The 17,141-nt window shown below is 35.5% G+C and overlaps 1 protein-coding gene across 5 annotated transcripts in view; it reads left to right on the forward strand.

Moving 5' to 3' along the window:
* UHRF2 (ubiquitin like with PHD and ring finger domains 2) overlaps positions 1-17,141 on the forward strand; it is an 86,427-nt gene that overhangs the window by 62,026 nt on the left and 7,260 nt on the right. For all 5 annotated transcript variants that reach the window (XM_086771013.1, XM_086771015.1, XM_086771014.1 and 2 more), the window contains exons 7-10: positions 2,544-2,667; positions 3,056-3,163; positions 5,652-5,756; positions 15,210-15,316. In XM_086771013.1, coding sequence (XP_086627139.1) covers positions 2,544-2,667; positions 3,056-3,163; positions 5,652-5,756; positions 15,210-15,316 — 444 coding nt within the window. The remainder of the gene's footprint in view (positions 1-2,543; positions 2,668-3,055; positions 3,164-5,651; positions 5,757-15,209; positions 15,317-17,141) is intronic.

Raw genomic sequence — 17,141 nt, forward strand, 5'->3', positions numbered from 1 at the left:
GACATCTTCTTGCTTCCTACTACTTGTCAACTTAAGTGAGTTGATGTCACGTGTTGGAAGCCATTCTCAATACACAAGTGCTTTATTACTGACTGCAATCCATAAGCAGTATTCTTACTTGATTGCATCTTTTGATATAGTATCCCAGGAGTTCTTTTTTGACTTACTTCATTCAGAATATTCAATGAGACTGTCTGATGGAAGTACATATCTGTTCAGTCCATCCATTCTTCAGTTGCCCCTTACTCTCAGAAACAACTCTATTTCAGTACTCCAGCAACAGTGAAGTCCATCTAGTTTCCAGTACTAGTCACAGGAAAGTTTCTGATAAATAAAATGTATATGCTTCAAGTCAGTGACCCCCTCCTGCAAAATCCTCAAATCCTTTGTTCTGCCCTGAAAACCATTTATTCTCTCTAGTTGATTCTACAACCTCAAATACACAGAAGGTTTGATAGGGATGTCAGGATACTGATCTCAACAGCCCTCAGTCTCTCTCTGGTTTAGCTAGTGTGCTAAGATTGTCTTGGCCTGCTGGGTGTTTCAAATGATTTTTTCAGACTAGGTATTAGCATACTAGTCTTCATTGGTACCCATTCTTTTTCAAAAGCTTCTTATGAAACATTCTTGTAAGTTCTCTTACTTCTCTTTCAGAGGGCTACAGAGGAAGTTTCAATAGAAATTTTTTCAAAGTGTAGCCATTACTGCTTGGATCTCCCCATCCTGTTCCATTAATGTCACTATAACTGTACTGCCTATGTCCCCAGGACTGTTTTCCTCCGTACAGAAGGTTTGGTGCTCTGTAGAAGACCATACAAGAGTTAAATTGACTAACAACATGGTCTTTAGAGTCCCTCAGATCCTATGTTAAGTGTACTTTTAGACCCTTCCACTTACATTTCTGGCCAAAAAGTCATGAATTTTCACAAGTAGTAGAATTTTAATTCATGAATTAAAATGTCTTGAAAAATGGCTGTCAAGCTGTTGAACTTGTTTTTGTTTGCTGTGTAACAATATGAGTCTTAAGATTTATTCATGTAAGTACACTACACCCTGTGCTTGGTCGTATGTAGAAGGACTGCAGCTGCAGTGGGCAAAGCAGTGTCTCCTACCAAACAGGAGATCTGTGTTCTCCCTTCTTCTTGCATACTACCAAGGAGTCATGGCTGTCAGATCCTTAACTTCTTGACAAATCTTGTTTGTTTTAGAAGTGAAAATTTTCCATTTAGTATTTTTATGGTTGTAAAATTTGGCAAAATCTCTGCAGGGGCTAAGCCTGCAGTTTGGGAAAGGATGATAAGTTTCTCTTGAGAAGATTAAGCCACTCTATATGTTAAACAGTATTTAATATTCCATACAAAACTCAATTTAAAAAATAGTAAAGTAATATCGTTACCCTAACAAGATGCAGGGAATGCCATAGTTAATTCAGCTTCCTGAATTTGCACTACATCGTGTTCCTTCTTTTAACTGATCATTGCATATTCTTTTTTTTTTTAAAAAAACAACTGTAATATTGTCCAAAGTCTTAGTGTTAGACAGTTTCAGCATCTTGTATTATTTTTAATTTCTTTTTATCTGCATAGCTTCATTGTCTTAACGGTTCAACACCTTTGTTGACATAGTGAAATCTGTTCCTATGGACATTAATCATTAGTTCTTCTATGCATATCCACATACAAAATTTAATTAATAAATCCAAAACAGTAGTAGTAGTACTAGTGGTAATTACCTAAATTAGGTTATCAATCTTATGTATAGCAGACTTTTTCTGCTAGTGGCATTTAGGGCAAACCCAGGCCACGGGAGCCAAAAACATGGACAATTGTCTTTGCATTGACATTCCTGGGTGAGATAAAATCATTATTAAAAGCAGCAAAAGGACCAGTTTACTCCCTCCCTCTCTCTGCTGTAGTCACTGCGTACTAGTATCTCCTGCTTTCCTACTAGGGTGGCTTTGTGTTAGCTGGAATCTCAGCGCTGTATTCCAGGTGGCTTCAGTGTTGTGGAGTGAGGAGTGAGTGAGTGTGTGCGTTTGCATGCACGTGCGTGTGTATCTGTGTGTTTCTACACGCATTACATGATATCTTGGCTGTGTTTGATATTCAGCTGTCTGCAGTAAAATTTATTGCACTAGAAGGAAATAATAAGGGTATAGTGGGCAGGAAGTAGAAACAAACCATGAGTACTAGTTAGCAGTGTACTCTAATCTCAGCTGTCTTCTTTACGTAATCTAAATGAAAGAGGACAGAATGAAGAGACAATACAAGGCACGTGGGAACCTCACATGTCATATGAGAAAGAACAGTTAAGTGTTTTAACTCTAGCACTCCACTTGCAAAGATACTCAAATACCCTTTTTAAAAATATTTGTTCATGTTGGGTTTGTTTTTTAAGCTGTAGGCTTCAGCTGCGTAAGACTGGTATATGTTTGCTAGCTTGAAATATTCAGACAAGTTAAACAAATTGACACTATTTTGGCTACAAGAAATGTATTGCCATTATTATGAAGTAATTGAGAATTTACTAAAACCTTTTTTTAGGTATTGTCCTTCCTGCAAAAATGATTCTAATGAAGTTGTAAAGGCTGGAGAAAAGCTCAAACAGAGTAAAAAGAAAGCAAAGATGCCATCTGCCAGTACTGAAAGCCAGAGAGACTGGGGCAAGGTAGAGTGTATTTTAGAAATAGCTGTTACTCTGATTGTTCATGTATGTGCTGCATCTATAATTCTACTTATATATGCACTACACAAAATTCAGTACTGGGTTGTACAGACAATAAGACAATGTTTAATCCTGCCCACTATCTACTAGCAGTTAAAGAGGTGGAAGAATTATTAAGGTGAATAGAGGTAAAAACAAAAAAAAACCTACCCCCGATCCCTCCCCCAAACCTGTAAACATATATTACTTAATTAACATTCCTTTTAACAATAGTTAAAGTATTTTAAAGCATGTGTTTGTTCTAACAATCAAATTTCATGATATCTGCATTGAATTTGCAAATAGTTTTCTGTATTATAATACTAATTCATTTTGTCTGATGTGTTTTTAGGGCATGGCCTGTGTTGGTCGCACTAAGGAATGCACTATTGTTCCTTCAAATCATTATGGACCGATACCTGGTGTTCCTGTTGGGACAACCTGGAAGTTCAGAGTTCAGGTATGTTGTTTCAGTATTAGCTGTAGTTGAAGTAAGTAAGAATATTAATGAAGAGGTCGGGTACTGAAATAAATTCAGATTGACAATTGCCATTTTCACCAGGACTAAACGAAGTAAGTACATTATGATTCTAATATTGGAAGTGATGCCAATAGTAGTGAAGGTTGAAGTATGCTGATTTTACAATACAGCTTAACAGGAAGTCTCTTGTCATTAGGATAAACCAGTTTCACATGTTAAAATTGTAAGTCAGATACTTGGTGAATAAAGTATTTTCTGAAGTGAAGTTCGCATTAACTTTCGCATTTACCACTTAAGAGATGTAGACTGTGGATTTTGAAAACATTAGATTATATCACTGTAAATTGACTCCCTGTTGGTTTTTTTGGTCATAAATAACAGATTTCCAAATCATCTGTTAGGCAGATGAACAGCTTGAACTAGTGAAAGCCAGTACTGCTACTGAAATTAGTTGTCCATTCAGTCTTTGCTGTTTCTTGCCCTGTCTCATTTTCTGTTGCAAATATTTCTTAGTCTGTATGGTAAACTAGATTGGTAAAAAAACTGTCAGAAAAGTAATCCCATCCAGGGATGTGAGTTAATTTTTGCAGTCGATTTCATGTTTTGGTTATATAAGCACAGTGCTTGTAGTCAGAGGGGCAGGAAAAAACAAAGCAGGAAAGATGGGAGAGCTTCATTTTGTGCCAGTACTGATTTTTTTGGTTTCAGAGTGTCGAGCAAACTACAAACTTGCTTTCTTTTCACCCCAGCCTTATCTCATAGCACTGATTTATGTTTTATCTTTGATTTTTTTTTTTTTATAATTGTTTTTAGTTGGGGAAATACACACTTCTTTATTTTCAGAATCAGTTAGTTCTTTGTATCTTGCATTTTTAGAGAATTGTAACTGAATATTTACCATATTTGGAAGAACAGAAACAGGGTTTCTTGGGGAACAGGTCTAACTACATAATTTGTAATGAGCTTTCAGCTACTTATTATTTAGGAAAGATATCTTCTAATAGTGAATTTTGAAAATATGTCATCTTAATACCCAACAGCAATCAAAAAAAGAAATCAAATGTTAAATTACTGTGAAAGGAAGGGTAAAGAATAGAATGTATTATTATGAACAACAATCGGGATGATTAAAGGAAAGGAATGGTTTTCATTCAACTTGAAAGACTTTTCATTCTGGAAGAATGTTGAAAATAAGGTGTGGTGTAGATGACTACAAAATGATGTACAGTATGAAAAAAAGTGATTAGGGAAAAATATACGTGCTTTTGTAGTGCAAGAAACGGTAATCAACAAAAAAGGTCAGCTCCCCATTTCAAGTAGTATTAGTTCATATGACAAGCAGTACTGCTGTGACTGTTTTCTCTCTTGGATGCTCTGGTTTCAAAGGTTTTGAGTAGTTTAGGACGTCTGAGCCACAGACAGCTGGATGCTGAGAAGTGGCGCAAGCAAGTATCATTGTGTCCTTGCATAGTTTTCATACTGTGCCCAGCTCTTGTCTGTTGTTAGAGACAGCATTTTTGGCCAGCTGGACCTTTGATCTGATGTGTTGTATTATGAAAGTGCAAGACTATAGCAGAAAGTGTAAACTTTAATGGAAGTTTAGGCTGGGAAAAGGTGGTGTGAGAGGCAGAATGAGAAAAACAGGGAAGGTGAAGGTCTGAAGGAAGATGTGAAGGTAGGAACAAGAATCCTGGTTGGTTTTCTGCTGGGAACCTTCACTGTGTCAATAGTGTTTTTGGCATCACATGCTGAGAAAATGCATAATGTAACATATGGCCTCTTTTTTATTCATAAAGGTTTTTTTTTAAAAAAAAAAAGGTAATTTGAAACAACTATTAAAAACATTTTTGTGGGAGAGACGTTCCAGCAGACTTTAATAATATTGCCAGTTTATGGTACAGCTGCAGCTCTCAGCTGGTCTAGTTGCAGCTTAGTTGCACATTTATTACCAGAGACTTATTCTGGTTGGAGGACTAGCTTATGATCCTTATGTTGTTGTAATGGCTCCTTCTGACTCCTTATCTTAATAGTACCTGTCATAATGATCTTTGCATGGGTCACTCTGATCTTCCTGAGCTAGGATTTGTAAAGTTACCAGGCTGGCAGATCTCTGTCTGCTTTGGATTGTTCCGAATGACTGTGCAAGTGGAGTATAGCCGTGAGTACAGTCTTAAGTACTGCTTATGGAAAGAATCATGGTGATTTTTCCCGAAGAAGGAAGTGTACCTTTACATCTTCCAGTGTCACCACTGTCCTACATTACGCTTCCATTTTTAGCATGTTCTTACTTTTGGCTTTTCTTCCTTAAAAACGAGTGGAACTCTCACCTTTAATTGCAGTCTTACATGAACTATTTACATACAGAAGCCTGTATAATATTTTAAGCAGAAAGATGATTGTTAAAAGTGATTGTAGATGGCTAGTTGTTTGAAAAAAATGCTAGAAACTGGCTTTTTTCTGTTGACAGGTGAGTGAAGCGGGTGTTCACAGACCACATGTGGGTGGAATCCATGGACGCAGTAATGATGGAGCTTATTCACTTGTATTGGCTGGAGGATTTGAAGATGAAGTGGTATGTCATTTATGCAAGGAACAGTTTTGCTGTTTGCTATTAATGTTTGTAAAGATAGAGTTACGTTTGTTATTACTCCTAAAAGTAATGCTTATTCAAATATGACCATGAAAAAAATAACTACTACTGGTAACAAACTGAATAGTTTTTAGTATTTTGGGGAGAAATATGTAAGCAAATCTTTCTTATAGAATGCTTATGTGCAAACTTAAGCAAAATGTCTCAGTTACAGCTGAATTTTACATTGTTTAGGGTAGGTAAATTTTAGTATGCTTTCAGAGTCTGAATTTAATTTTATTTAAAATCTTATAGTGTAATTATATGCAAATAATATGTTTTATGTTTACTTTGGTAATGATTTTTATTGCTTTCAGGACGGATAGGTACCTCTTCCATTGGGATTGTTGTGCTTCTAAGTATGTGATACATTTATTTTAATTAAGCAAGAATAGAAGGTACATGTCTATGAAGTTCTGAAGGTTCTTGACTCCTACTGATAAGCACTTTCAGAACTTCTTAGGAAAGTCTCAATATCTTGTATCATGATCCACAAAGATGCTGGAAGAAAATTCTACTTTGATGTTAAGATCTAATTAGAGCAACAAAAGCAAATGTGCTGTTAAAGAAAACAGTAACTGCCTTCAGCTTTCATCTCATGATGTTGATCAACATTTATTTATGAATAGATTACTGTTCTCTGCAATTAAATAATGTTTACACAGGGTACATCCCTTCCTGCAGTTCTGCTCCATCAGGTGGAATTTTGAATCATGCATCAGGTGAAGGATAAAGCAGTAAGCAATCCATTTTTTTAAAACATGCATAGCTGTTAATGACAAGCAGAAAGGCACTGGAAAAATAAATAAATGTCTGAAATAGCATCAGAATGTAATGTATTCTTTGCCAACAGCACCTACCAGCTGCTGCTGCCGCAGAGTATTGCCTCTGAAGGAGTCTGTGTCTCTTTTTGAACAAGTTGCATGAGGAGGTAGTTGGTGTTGGGATGCATTACTAGGTCCTTGGAATCAACTCGAGCCTGAGCTTTAGCACCCTTAGCCAGTGGATCCTAAGAACATTGTTGCTCAGTAGTTGTACCTGCTATGATGGGATGCTGCAGAGTCCTCCTTTTTTTTTCTTTTTGGTGGTGATACTGATGTTCCCTTATTTCTGCTGCTGTAATCATTCAATTAAAATATTTAATAAACTTAATTGGATCCTTTGCATGTCTTTTCCAGTTTATCTAAGTGATGTTGTGATCATATGTTTTTGTGGACACCTAAGTACTGTCATTATCTAGATGGCATATATAATTTTGAAGCAGCATAGTTGGGCAGAAGTATTGCAGAAGATACCCTAAATTTGTATGAATGGCAGCTTTTTTGCAGTTCTTGAAACTAACAATAAAAGCAGGATCTTTTTTTTTCCCGAAGTGCATTTTTGGAATTAATTTGTCTTCAGTTCTTTTTTCATATACCAGATTTTATTTTCCAATTTACTTCCGTTTTCCCTCTTTTTGGAAGAGGTTGAAATTAAACTCTTACAAGAATATCCACAGTAAAATAAAATTCTGTACTTCTAAGTATCCTAAGTACAGTATCTCATGCCAGAAATTTTTAGGTAAAAATTCAGATAAAATCCTCTGCTTACATCTAGCTACTTTATTGTACGAGAACAAGATAGGTGATATTGAATTTCAGTGGTATGATGTAGGTACTTCTGTGTAAGTTTTTACAAAATTAAGAAAGAAATAAATTTTGGAAGATTGTTTTCCTGTATGTTTATAAACTTGATGCACTATTTATCCATACTGCTGACATGTGCTATCTTAATGCTTTTCAGTTCAGTATTGGGGTAAAATAACTGTAAAAATATATTGCAGGAAGTAGAATTCACTGTCTAGCTTTCAGAGCATGCCATTTTTATTCCGTGCCTTTGGAAACCTACAATCCTGCAGACCCAGACTTGTCCACGACTTTGCCAAAGCTGGGATGTTCTGTATGTATTGGAGTGCTCAGTAATGATGAGTTCTGTCAGTACAGGATCTGCCCTCAAGTTTGAGGAGGGATATGGTCATAGTTTACAAAATGACCATTGGGTGAAATAATTTTGCACATTAAGCTTAATCTCATTCTTAATTACATGCATATAAAATATTTGCATATTAATCTTTCTCTTCTAAATATTTAACCATGAATTTTAGTGACAAATTACATGGCTTACCTATTTAAGATACAGTATTAGAAAAGTTAGCGTTAGAGTCTTGAATATGTTAATGTTGCTGGTCTCCTGGTCTTGTTCTTGATAGTAACCATAATAGGAACATTAGCTGAAGAAACTGAGAAATCTTTCAGGAATTTAAAATCTAAGAATTATTTCAGAATAGACTAATGTTTGGAAACTAGATATTGGACGTTAGCAGTGACTGTGCAATTACAGTGTTCATGATAAAAGTATCTTGGCTTGCCTGCTCATCAAATGAAGTGAAAAATTACCCTCCTATTTCATGTTATTGTTTTGGTGTAACAGGGTTGAAACTGCTATTTATTTTCAAAAGTTTCAAGATCTGCATTTCCACTGTGTTGAGGTAGTGTTGTAAAGATGTTAAATTACTTGTGTGCTGTGCTTAGTTTAGTCTGGACAAAGATTATTTCTTCTTTAAATGCTTTTATGTATGGGATTGTATGACCTGAGACAAAGAGTCTGGACAAAGATTATTTCTTCTTTAAATGCTTTTACGTATAGGATTGTATGACCTGAGATTCAGAATCTCTTGGAGAGTAATAACTTCCATGATCACTTGCATCCTCCTATAAAAGATTCTGAGCGTATAAAAGAGAATAGCATCTCTAATGACTCAAAAGTGACTCCAGGCAAATATACTCACTACTTAGGTTCATTGATTGTTCTACACCAAAACCATTCAGCACCTGGAACATAGTACTCACAAACGACTTCGTGAAATGGCTTGCTGTCCGTTTGAAATGTTCTGTGTCTTTGCATTAATCTTGTGTTTGGGTAATCAGTTTCTAGGTGTTAGTACAACTCTTATTCCACTTGTTTGAAATAGTCCAATTGCAGATAAACAGTATTTAGCTCAGTAGATTTGCCCAAGCCCTGTGATGAGGATACAGCATTTCAGAGCCTCTGCTTAGCGTGCATTACACAGTGAAAGCTCTTGATCAGTTCCACCAGTGCCAAAGGTGCAGTGCTAGTACTGTAGTGAATTGCATAGTTAAATGGCTTTAAATCCAAATCAAGTGGCAACAGGAGCCTCATGTCTGAGTTAAAGTGTTTTATGTCCAAAGACCATTGTGACTAGCAATTTGCCTAGGTAAGTGCATATGACCTGCTGCTTTATTAGCAGTTTGCTAAATTTAGCTGGGTCATCAGAATCCAGTGTGAGCCCTGGTACAAAAGAGAGATGCTATCCTGTATAAATATTCTGAGGAATCATACCATGCTGACTATGTTACCAAGGGAACAGTTCCTTTCAGATTTTTCTGACCTCTGTTTTATAGTACTGACAATCTGACAAAGAAGTTCATTAAAGCCATTATTACACTGAGAGTCTCTATTATGAGTCACCTGGACTGAGTATATAGCTGAAAACTGATGCTTGACACCATGAAACTTACTGTTTTCAAAAGCCCATCATGTTTCCAAGGTCTAAGTGCACTACTGGTTTGGGACCTGCTTGGAGTTCCAATGTGGTGTGAAAAAAATTGAGTATTTCATGGTATGATAGCTGCCAGATATCTCTGTTCTCACTCAGATATGTTATTTGTCCATTCTTGTTACCTCCAGTACTAAAGAGATACTTGACATAATTTGTAGGGCAGTAGCTTTAATGCTTACTTCTTACCAGTGCTGGATTTGCAGGACAGCATCTATTCTGCAACAGTCTCCTCTCCATCTTTTCTATTCTTCCATATTGTTAACTGTCAGTCTGTGGGAAATGCTAATTAATACTAAAAAAAATATGTTTTGTGCGTTGTTTTCTCTCTTCTGTACCTGCATTGTATTCAGAATTGCTTTCACATTCTGAAGAGCCTAATTTTGTTACACAGATGCCTTTTGTCATTTTTTACTGCTAGTACTACTTCTGTCAAAGTAGTTTTGCCAGCTTCTCTCATAATGGGGTGGGGAATCTGTGTCTATACTGCTCCTGTCTGTGCTTTTCCAAAGTTCGTTTGCAGGACTTTGCGTATCTGGTTCTTTCTACAGCATTGAGGAGCCCATGTGAAACAAAGATAAAGCAGATTAAAAAGTAGAAATTAATGTTGCCAATGCTTAGCAAAAGCACGATTTAGCTCTTTTTTGTATTTCATGCTTTCCAAGAAACATTCTGTCTGGAATAGTGCCTTTAGGTCAAGGACATAGGCCTTAGGTTCTGTTTGTGAGTGCCTAAGAAACTGAGATACTTTCTTTCTGAAAATTATACATTTTCAAGAGACATTAGTCATATTAGTGCAATATATGGAGTATAATCAGTCTATTCCTGTCATACAATTCTGAAGTGTCACTGTAATTATACTGATCTTTGTTGTATCAAACCACGAGTTTCTTGCAGGACTTCACAGATTTTTCACGTGAACACTTCTAAAAATTAATTATTGTGATATTAAGCATTTATTTAAATACAGAAAATAAAAGAACTATGAAAGTAACAAATTCTAACTATATGTATAGAGATAAATGGATGTCAAATAGTAAGTATATGTCTTTTAGACAAGCAAGATTTTCCTTGCCTAGCTTTAATTAGGATAATAGTAGGCTAATTAATGTACTCATACAGATTGCAGGATTTTTTGCCCTCAGAAAAACAACCAATTGGCTATCTCTAGCAGGTAGTCAAAGATTTTTATGATTAAAAAGTGTTGTCTTAAAAACCTGTTGTATCTCCTAAGTAATCTCCCACTACAGAAAAGGGTCTGTGACCTGAAAGGCTTTCTGTGTGTTGTATCTTTGGTGAACCTGGCTCGAAGTCAGAACTAATTTTGAGCGGAGCAGAAGATAATGAATCCAGGTTCAGTAGCCTGAATTGTTTACATATTAATGTTTAGTGCAAAGGTCTGGAAACCCACCATTTTGACACTGAACATTGAAAGGAAAACCTCAGAAAGTGGTGCACATACAGCTGTTGTCCTGTGATTTCATTTGGGAGTTGTTTTTTCAAAATGTTGACCTTCATCTGACATCACCAGTTAGCCACCTTCTGCTGTTTTGTGCTTTGAAGCTATCTTGCTTATTGTTCAGAGATCCAGGCTATCTAACACTAAAATGGTTAAATCTTTTTGTCATGGTGGAATATGTCACAATGCTGTCAGGTTCTTGCTGTCAGGGTGGTTGTGGGGAAGACTCAGAAACACCGATTATGATACGTTCAGGGTCTGCATTTAATGCAAGGGGTTTTTTATTTATTTATAAATTAAATATATAATGTAGTCCTTTTTAATTGGCACATTTTACTGCAGTGCTAAACCATGAAATTATCAAAAATAAATCAGACAATTGGACAGATAGGCCAATTCTGTCAGCACTTAAATACATACAGACCTGTGAGACTGTAATGGAGATGAATGATGACACGATTTAGTTTCAGGTATCCCTACTACTAGGGAAAGAAAATCCTTTCAAATGTAATTGTCTGATAGTTAATTTTTGTCTTGTATTTTAAAAGGCTTAGTGCTTCTTTATTTTGCTTTGCCATATTAATCAAAATCTTAACCTTTATTCATCATGTTTTACTGACGTGAAATTGATTAATCAAGGGATTGATGAATGGATGAAATTTTGGATTTTCTTGTATCAAAAAAGCCAATAAGACTGGTTTTTGTTCAGACTGAAGGTTGAAGCTGATCTAGACTGATCTGTTTGTGTTCGGAATATATATTTTACTATGATAAATAAATGCAATTTTTGTGTATATGTTGGGACTGGACTTTGAAATCTAAGCATAATATCAGAGGTCATAATATAAAGATAAAATAATTGAGGGCTATCTGGAGATAGCTGATATTCCAGTAACTTGCTGATGCCCCTGTCAGCTGCTGCATAAAAGCAACCCATAGAAATAATGTGGTCAAACACTTAGGTGGAATTCAAAATCAGACTTTTTTCATTCTCTATTATCTTTTTGTTAGACTTAATGACTGGTTATGAAACAATATTGAAGTGGTGGACTATGATTAGTACAGCTGACCATCTGTTTATGTTTTATATCTGAGGTTGACTGGCTTATAGTACTAGAGCATCGGGCTCATCTTCCACTCAGATGCCTCAGTATGAGATACTGAGTCAGTGCTACTGTGTCTGCAGTTCATTTGTTCTGTAACATACAAACAGAACAGTTAAGAAATAACATGCAGACAACATAAGAAAAAGAGGCATATAGAAAGCATTAAGATAAGACAATAACAGAGGGCTTTATAGCTGTTGAAACAAAGTTTTGGTGCAAGGAAGTTGAATTAAGCTGTGCAAAGCAGAAGAGAAATGGCAGAACTACATATTTTAAGGTAAGAAAATGGGGAAAAGTAGGAAGAAGGAAGAGAAGAAAAGGGAAAAGATAAGACTGTTTTAATAGCCTTTTTGACAGTTATTTTGTTTCCTAAAGAGCAGCATACAGACATCAATAATTCCTTTTGAAAAATGTTGTCTTTAACTGTTGAATGCAGCATTTACTGCAGTATCAGTATCTTAAGCTCTGCTTTCTGATTCTCTTGAGAAAAAAAAACTTTCCACCTTTATCTATCACATACAGTCTATCAGCTGAACATTATTATGGATGGTAGGAAGATCCTGCATTGTCTACAGACTCAAAACTTAAAGCGATTGAGAAATTGTTTTAATGAGTCATTACTCATCAAAAGATCCCAGATAATAAGCTGTATGTGTATTCCTGGCATACTCCACTTTCAAAGTAAAACACCATAACCACGGTGGAAGTAGGTTCTGTAGGTCTCCCATTAGGTCTTCAGACTACCAATATCCCCATTTCACTTCTACTTGTCATGGGCTGTATTCACACCCACATTTATTCCACTCTAAGTACTCTATGTCTGTGCATGACTTACTGTTGCCATTCTAGATTGTGTCTGTCTGCAAGTGATTACATATTCTCCTGAGCTTTCTTCCTCTCCTTGTTCAGGAGTTGCTCTCATATCAGAAGTTTAAATGTCCTTCTCATTTCTCTTCATCTGGTCCAGATCAGTGCCTGGTATGGCAAGTTCTCTGTCAGATTCCTCCAATTCTAGGAACTGTGTGTGAGCATAGGCCTTATGTCCATGCTGTCTCTTCAAGCATGATGTCTTCTGGTTGCCTGTGGTTAAAAGAGTACCACCCACAGAACCACTCAGTCTTTCTCTGAAGACATTGGAAATTCGATGTTTTTAGCCCTTTTACATTTAACTAATTTTCCATAGAAGTGTGTTCCAGTAGTTAATTATGAATACTGTTGCATTTATGCCTTCTTGCTTGAGTTCTTTTGGCTTAAGTCTGTAGCACTTTGTCCTTGATTTATTTTTGTCGGTTATGCCAAAAAAAGTCTATTCAGTACTTTCTTGTCATGAAGATTGTTCTACCTAGCTGTTGATTAACAGAACAGTTTGTCAAGAACTTGTCTTGTAAATAATTTTGTCCCTTATGCTTCCATATGTAGGGTTTCTGTTTTTCCTCTATTTTTTTTACGTTCTTATATATATGTTATTTCAATATTTGTCTCAACATTATGTTCTGAAAAGAGGGAAAAATCACATACCCGTTTTAGTTGAATTCTGCTTATACATCAAAAAACTGCCTTAGCAGTTTCCCCAGCTTTGCCACGCCATGAGTGTGTTTAGTATCTTCTTTGTTACAAAACCCAAGTCATTCTGGATTCCTGACTTTCCAAGATACATCTTCCTGGTTTTCTGAATTTGGCACAAGATTCTTACTCAGTGTTAAAATGCAATTTGTTTGAATGGGCCTGATTTATCAAGCAAATCCATCCCTATTCATGTTATTATTATTACATCTTGGTGTGACCTGTGCCTTTTTGTTTACCTTGACAGTCACTGAAAAAATAAACGTAGCTAAATTCTGCAATACTTTATGCAATTTATTTTACATTGTTTATTAGTAAATAGTTCTTGTCTTGTTGGTCTTCATTCTTTTGAAGTTGTTTTGTATGTTTTCCTTGTACAACATCATTTTGTTTCTGTTATTTTTTAGAGATTCATTGACCAGAATAAGTAGACTGTTTTAAGACAGGATATACCAGAGTTTATACCTGTCTTTGGGTATTTTTAGAACTTAATAGCACTTGCTTGTTATTATGTCTAGATAAATTTCGAAGGACTAATATTCTAATACTGCAGCTGAATTTCTGTTAGATTTTCCCCGCACAGAATAAACTAAACATAATTTCTATAATTATTCTATGGCCTTGTTCAGTCAGCATTTCTCATTCTAACTTTCTCTTTTTCTGCTGTTGTCAGTTATGAAATATCTGTAACAGTCTTGCACTGGATCCTTAATAATGTCAGACTTTTAATAGTGGTAAGAAATTGACTGAATTTTACTACTGCATACAAGTATGTTCAGATCTTTGCTATAAAAATTGACATAAACATTATTTTCCTATTAAGTATTTATCTTCTACTATTACTTCATGCTTTGTACAAAATTGGCATCTCCAAAGAGATATCATATTAAATGTATTTGTATCTTTCTAGAAATACTTGAATTTGCCAGGAGTAATATAAATTTCTGTTACATATTTCCTAAAGAAAATAGTAATACTGGCTCTACTTATATACCTGTAGCTTTTGACTGGTTTATGGTTTATGGTGAAAGATTTTATCAACCTTCTTTCAATTTCATTAAAATTCTATGTTGAAAATATACTGCAGAATTGTATCAGCTTACAAAATGTGAATCTAATGAGTTTAAGCTCCTACTAGTTCAGAAGATCTGGGGTTGTTATTGCATTAAAGCACGTGCCTTGTACATAAGGCAGAGCTGTTTGTACTTACTAGCACTTATCCCCTTGCACAAGCTGAAGTGATCCCTCCAACGTATTTATTATGTATTTTACAAACATGATACTCTTGTAAACTACATCAAGGCTGTAGAGCAAGTAACCACTTGTTAGAATGTGTTCCCTTCCTCAGAACTTTTTTTTTGTCCAACTCAGCTTTTTAAAAGATGTGAAAGTCTATTTTATTTTTTTTTTAAGGCAGGCAATTATCTAATAATCATTTTCTAGTGAATATGTTACACTCAGACCAGTGGCTTTGTGCTGGCGTGACTGCAGGATAGTGATGCTAAAATGGAAAGCATGGCTTTCCATGCCTTGGAGTATAATTTTTTTTCTGTCTGAGTAAATAGAACAAATGAAATACCTTTTTTAAAAAAAAAAAAAATTGAGTTGCTTTACTTTGGAGTGTTAAAACAAAGGATAATCTTCCTGCACAGGATCGAGGAGATGAATTCACTTACACTGGGAGTGGAGGTAGAGATCTTTCTGGCAATAAAAGGATTGGAGAACATTCATTTGATCAGACATTAACACACATGAATAGGTAAGTTTTGAAGATAAAATTAAAAAGTATTCCAAAACAAAGAGCTGGGTTGTAATCCTTTAACTAAAAACTAACATTTTGCTATATTTATTCAATTTTGTATATGCTACGTTTGAAAACAGTGGTGCCTCTTGCTGCTAAGAGACATTTTATTAAGCATTATATTTTGTTGATTTAAAGAAACACTTGCATCTGAATGAAATACATTGCTATATTGCTGGTGCAGCTGGTAGTCATATCTCTGGTTTAAGTAGTCCTACAATTTCCTTCAGAGAACTGTTTGAATGTAATCAGAAGTTTGTCAAAACTCTTGGGTGGAGGTTTTCTATTATGGGTGGTTTTTTTACGTTTTTTCTTCAATGGTTAAATCAATTATGAAATTTAAGTAGGACGAAAGTATGTTCATTTTCCCATGTTAAAAGAAATCTTTTCTATTTTGCTAGCCCTTTCTTCCAGCATAGTTTTCTGTCAAAAGCAGTAAATTAGGATGTTGCTTTATCAAAAACAGATGCTTGAAAAAGGAAATATATGTCCAAAAGATTAATTAGACTTAAAGTGTTTTTACATCCTCTAAAACCCTGCCTGGATGAAGAGTTCTCCATCCTTCTCTAGTTCTAACAGTACAGTCTCTATTATGCAACTGACCAGTTAACCTATGCGGTGCCGAGATTGACTGAGACGTTTTCTTTACCAGGTCTGCTTTTAGATATGATGTGCTGCTGTCAAGCAGAGTGGAGAGGAATTTGGTGGTACTTTTTGGTGGTACTTAGAGGAGAGAAAGGAAAAGCCTGACTTGGCTGCTGAGAAAGGGGGGGGGGGGGGGGGGGGGGGGGAGAAAGGATGTGATGTGAACAAGAGCAAGGAGGGAAGGAAGATGGAAGTAAGTTTAAGCAATAGGTTTACAAGCATATTTAGTGAACAGAGCAAACTTGCTTTGGGAAACAGAATTAAAAGCTGGACTCCTTAGTCTCAGCAATTTCTCTGCTCTTAGCAAATGAGAAATCCACGGCAAAGTTTGCCTTGTAGCTTTGCAGGCATTAGTCCACATGTACTATAATAAGGTGCTATTCTCAGTTACTGATTTTGTTAAAAGTTTTCAAGCACTTTGATACTGAAGATTATGATGATTCTGTGTAGTTGAACCAGTATTGGTTTTGCTTGTCCAGACATTTTTCCTTTTTAAAGTTTTGTATCAGAAACATTTTTAAAGTCATCATTGTATATCTATCTCTTACTATTCTGTACAATTAAGTTTTATACTTGTACTATGGCTGTTTATAAACAATATTATTTCTTCCACTCTGAAGTCCATGGTTTAGTTTAGTCTGATTCTGAAGAGTTTTCAATCCCTACTCAAATCAGGCTGTAGTAGTAGAAATAGTGTTCATTATGGCAGCTTGGTCTGGTAGGTATTCATACTGTCTTGCTCCAGGTTTCTAGAAAAGGATCTTAATGTAATTAATGGATAAAAGGGTTTGTTACTGTTACTTAACTACTGCCTTAAGGCAATGTATGTATTACGAGAGATTTCAGTTACATAGAGGGTTTTTTGATGGTTACCATGTACTTTTTTCTCTATGGTGTTTTTCGTCATATTCATTACTTTTGTGTACACACTTAAAAAGCCTTAAAATCTGGAGTTAATGTGGAATAGCGATAGGGAAAGTTTGCCTTTTGTTATAATTTCCTTTTAATTCCCTCAGTGCTACTTAGGAATTGATTATTTTTTAAAATGAAGAGTATTGAATCTAAAAGGATTGGTTTGTTTTATTTAGCTGTATTAGCTGAGTTTTCATCTGGAACCTTGACAACAAAATATTTTCTG

The sequence above is a fragment of the Chlamydotis macqueenii genome, chromosome Z (assembly GCF_036417535.1).
Source record: "Chlamydotis macqueenii isolate bChlMac1 chromosome Z, bChlMac1.mat, whole genome shotgun sequence".
NCBI lineage: Eukaryota > Metazoa > Chordata > Aves > Otidiformes > Otididae > Chlamydotis > Chlamydotis macqueenii.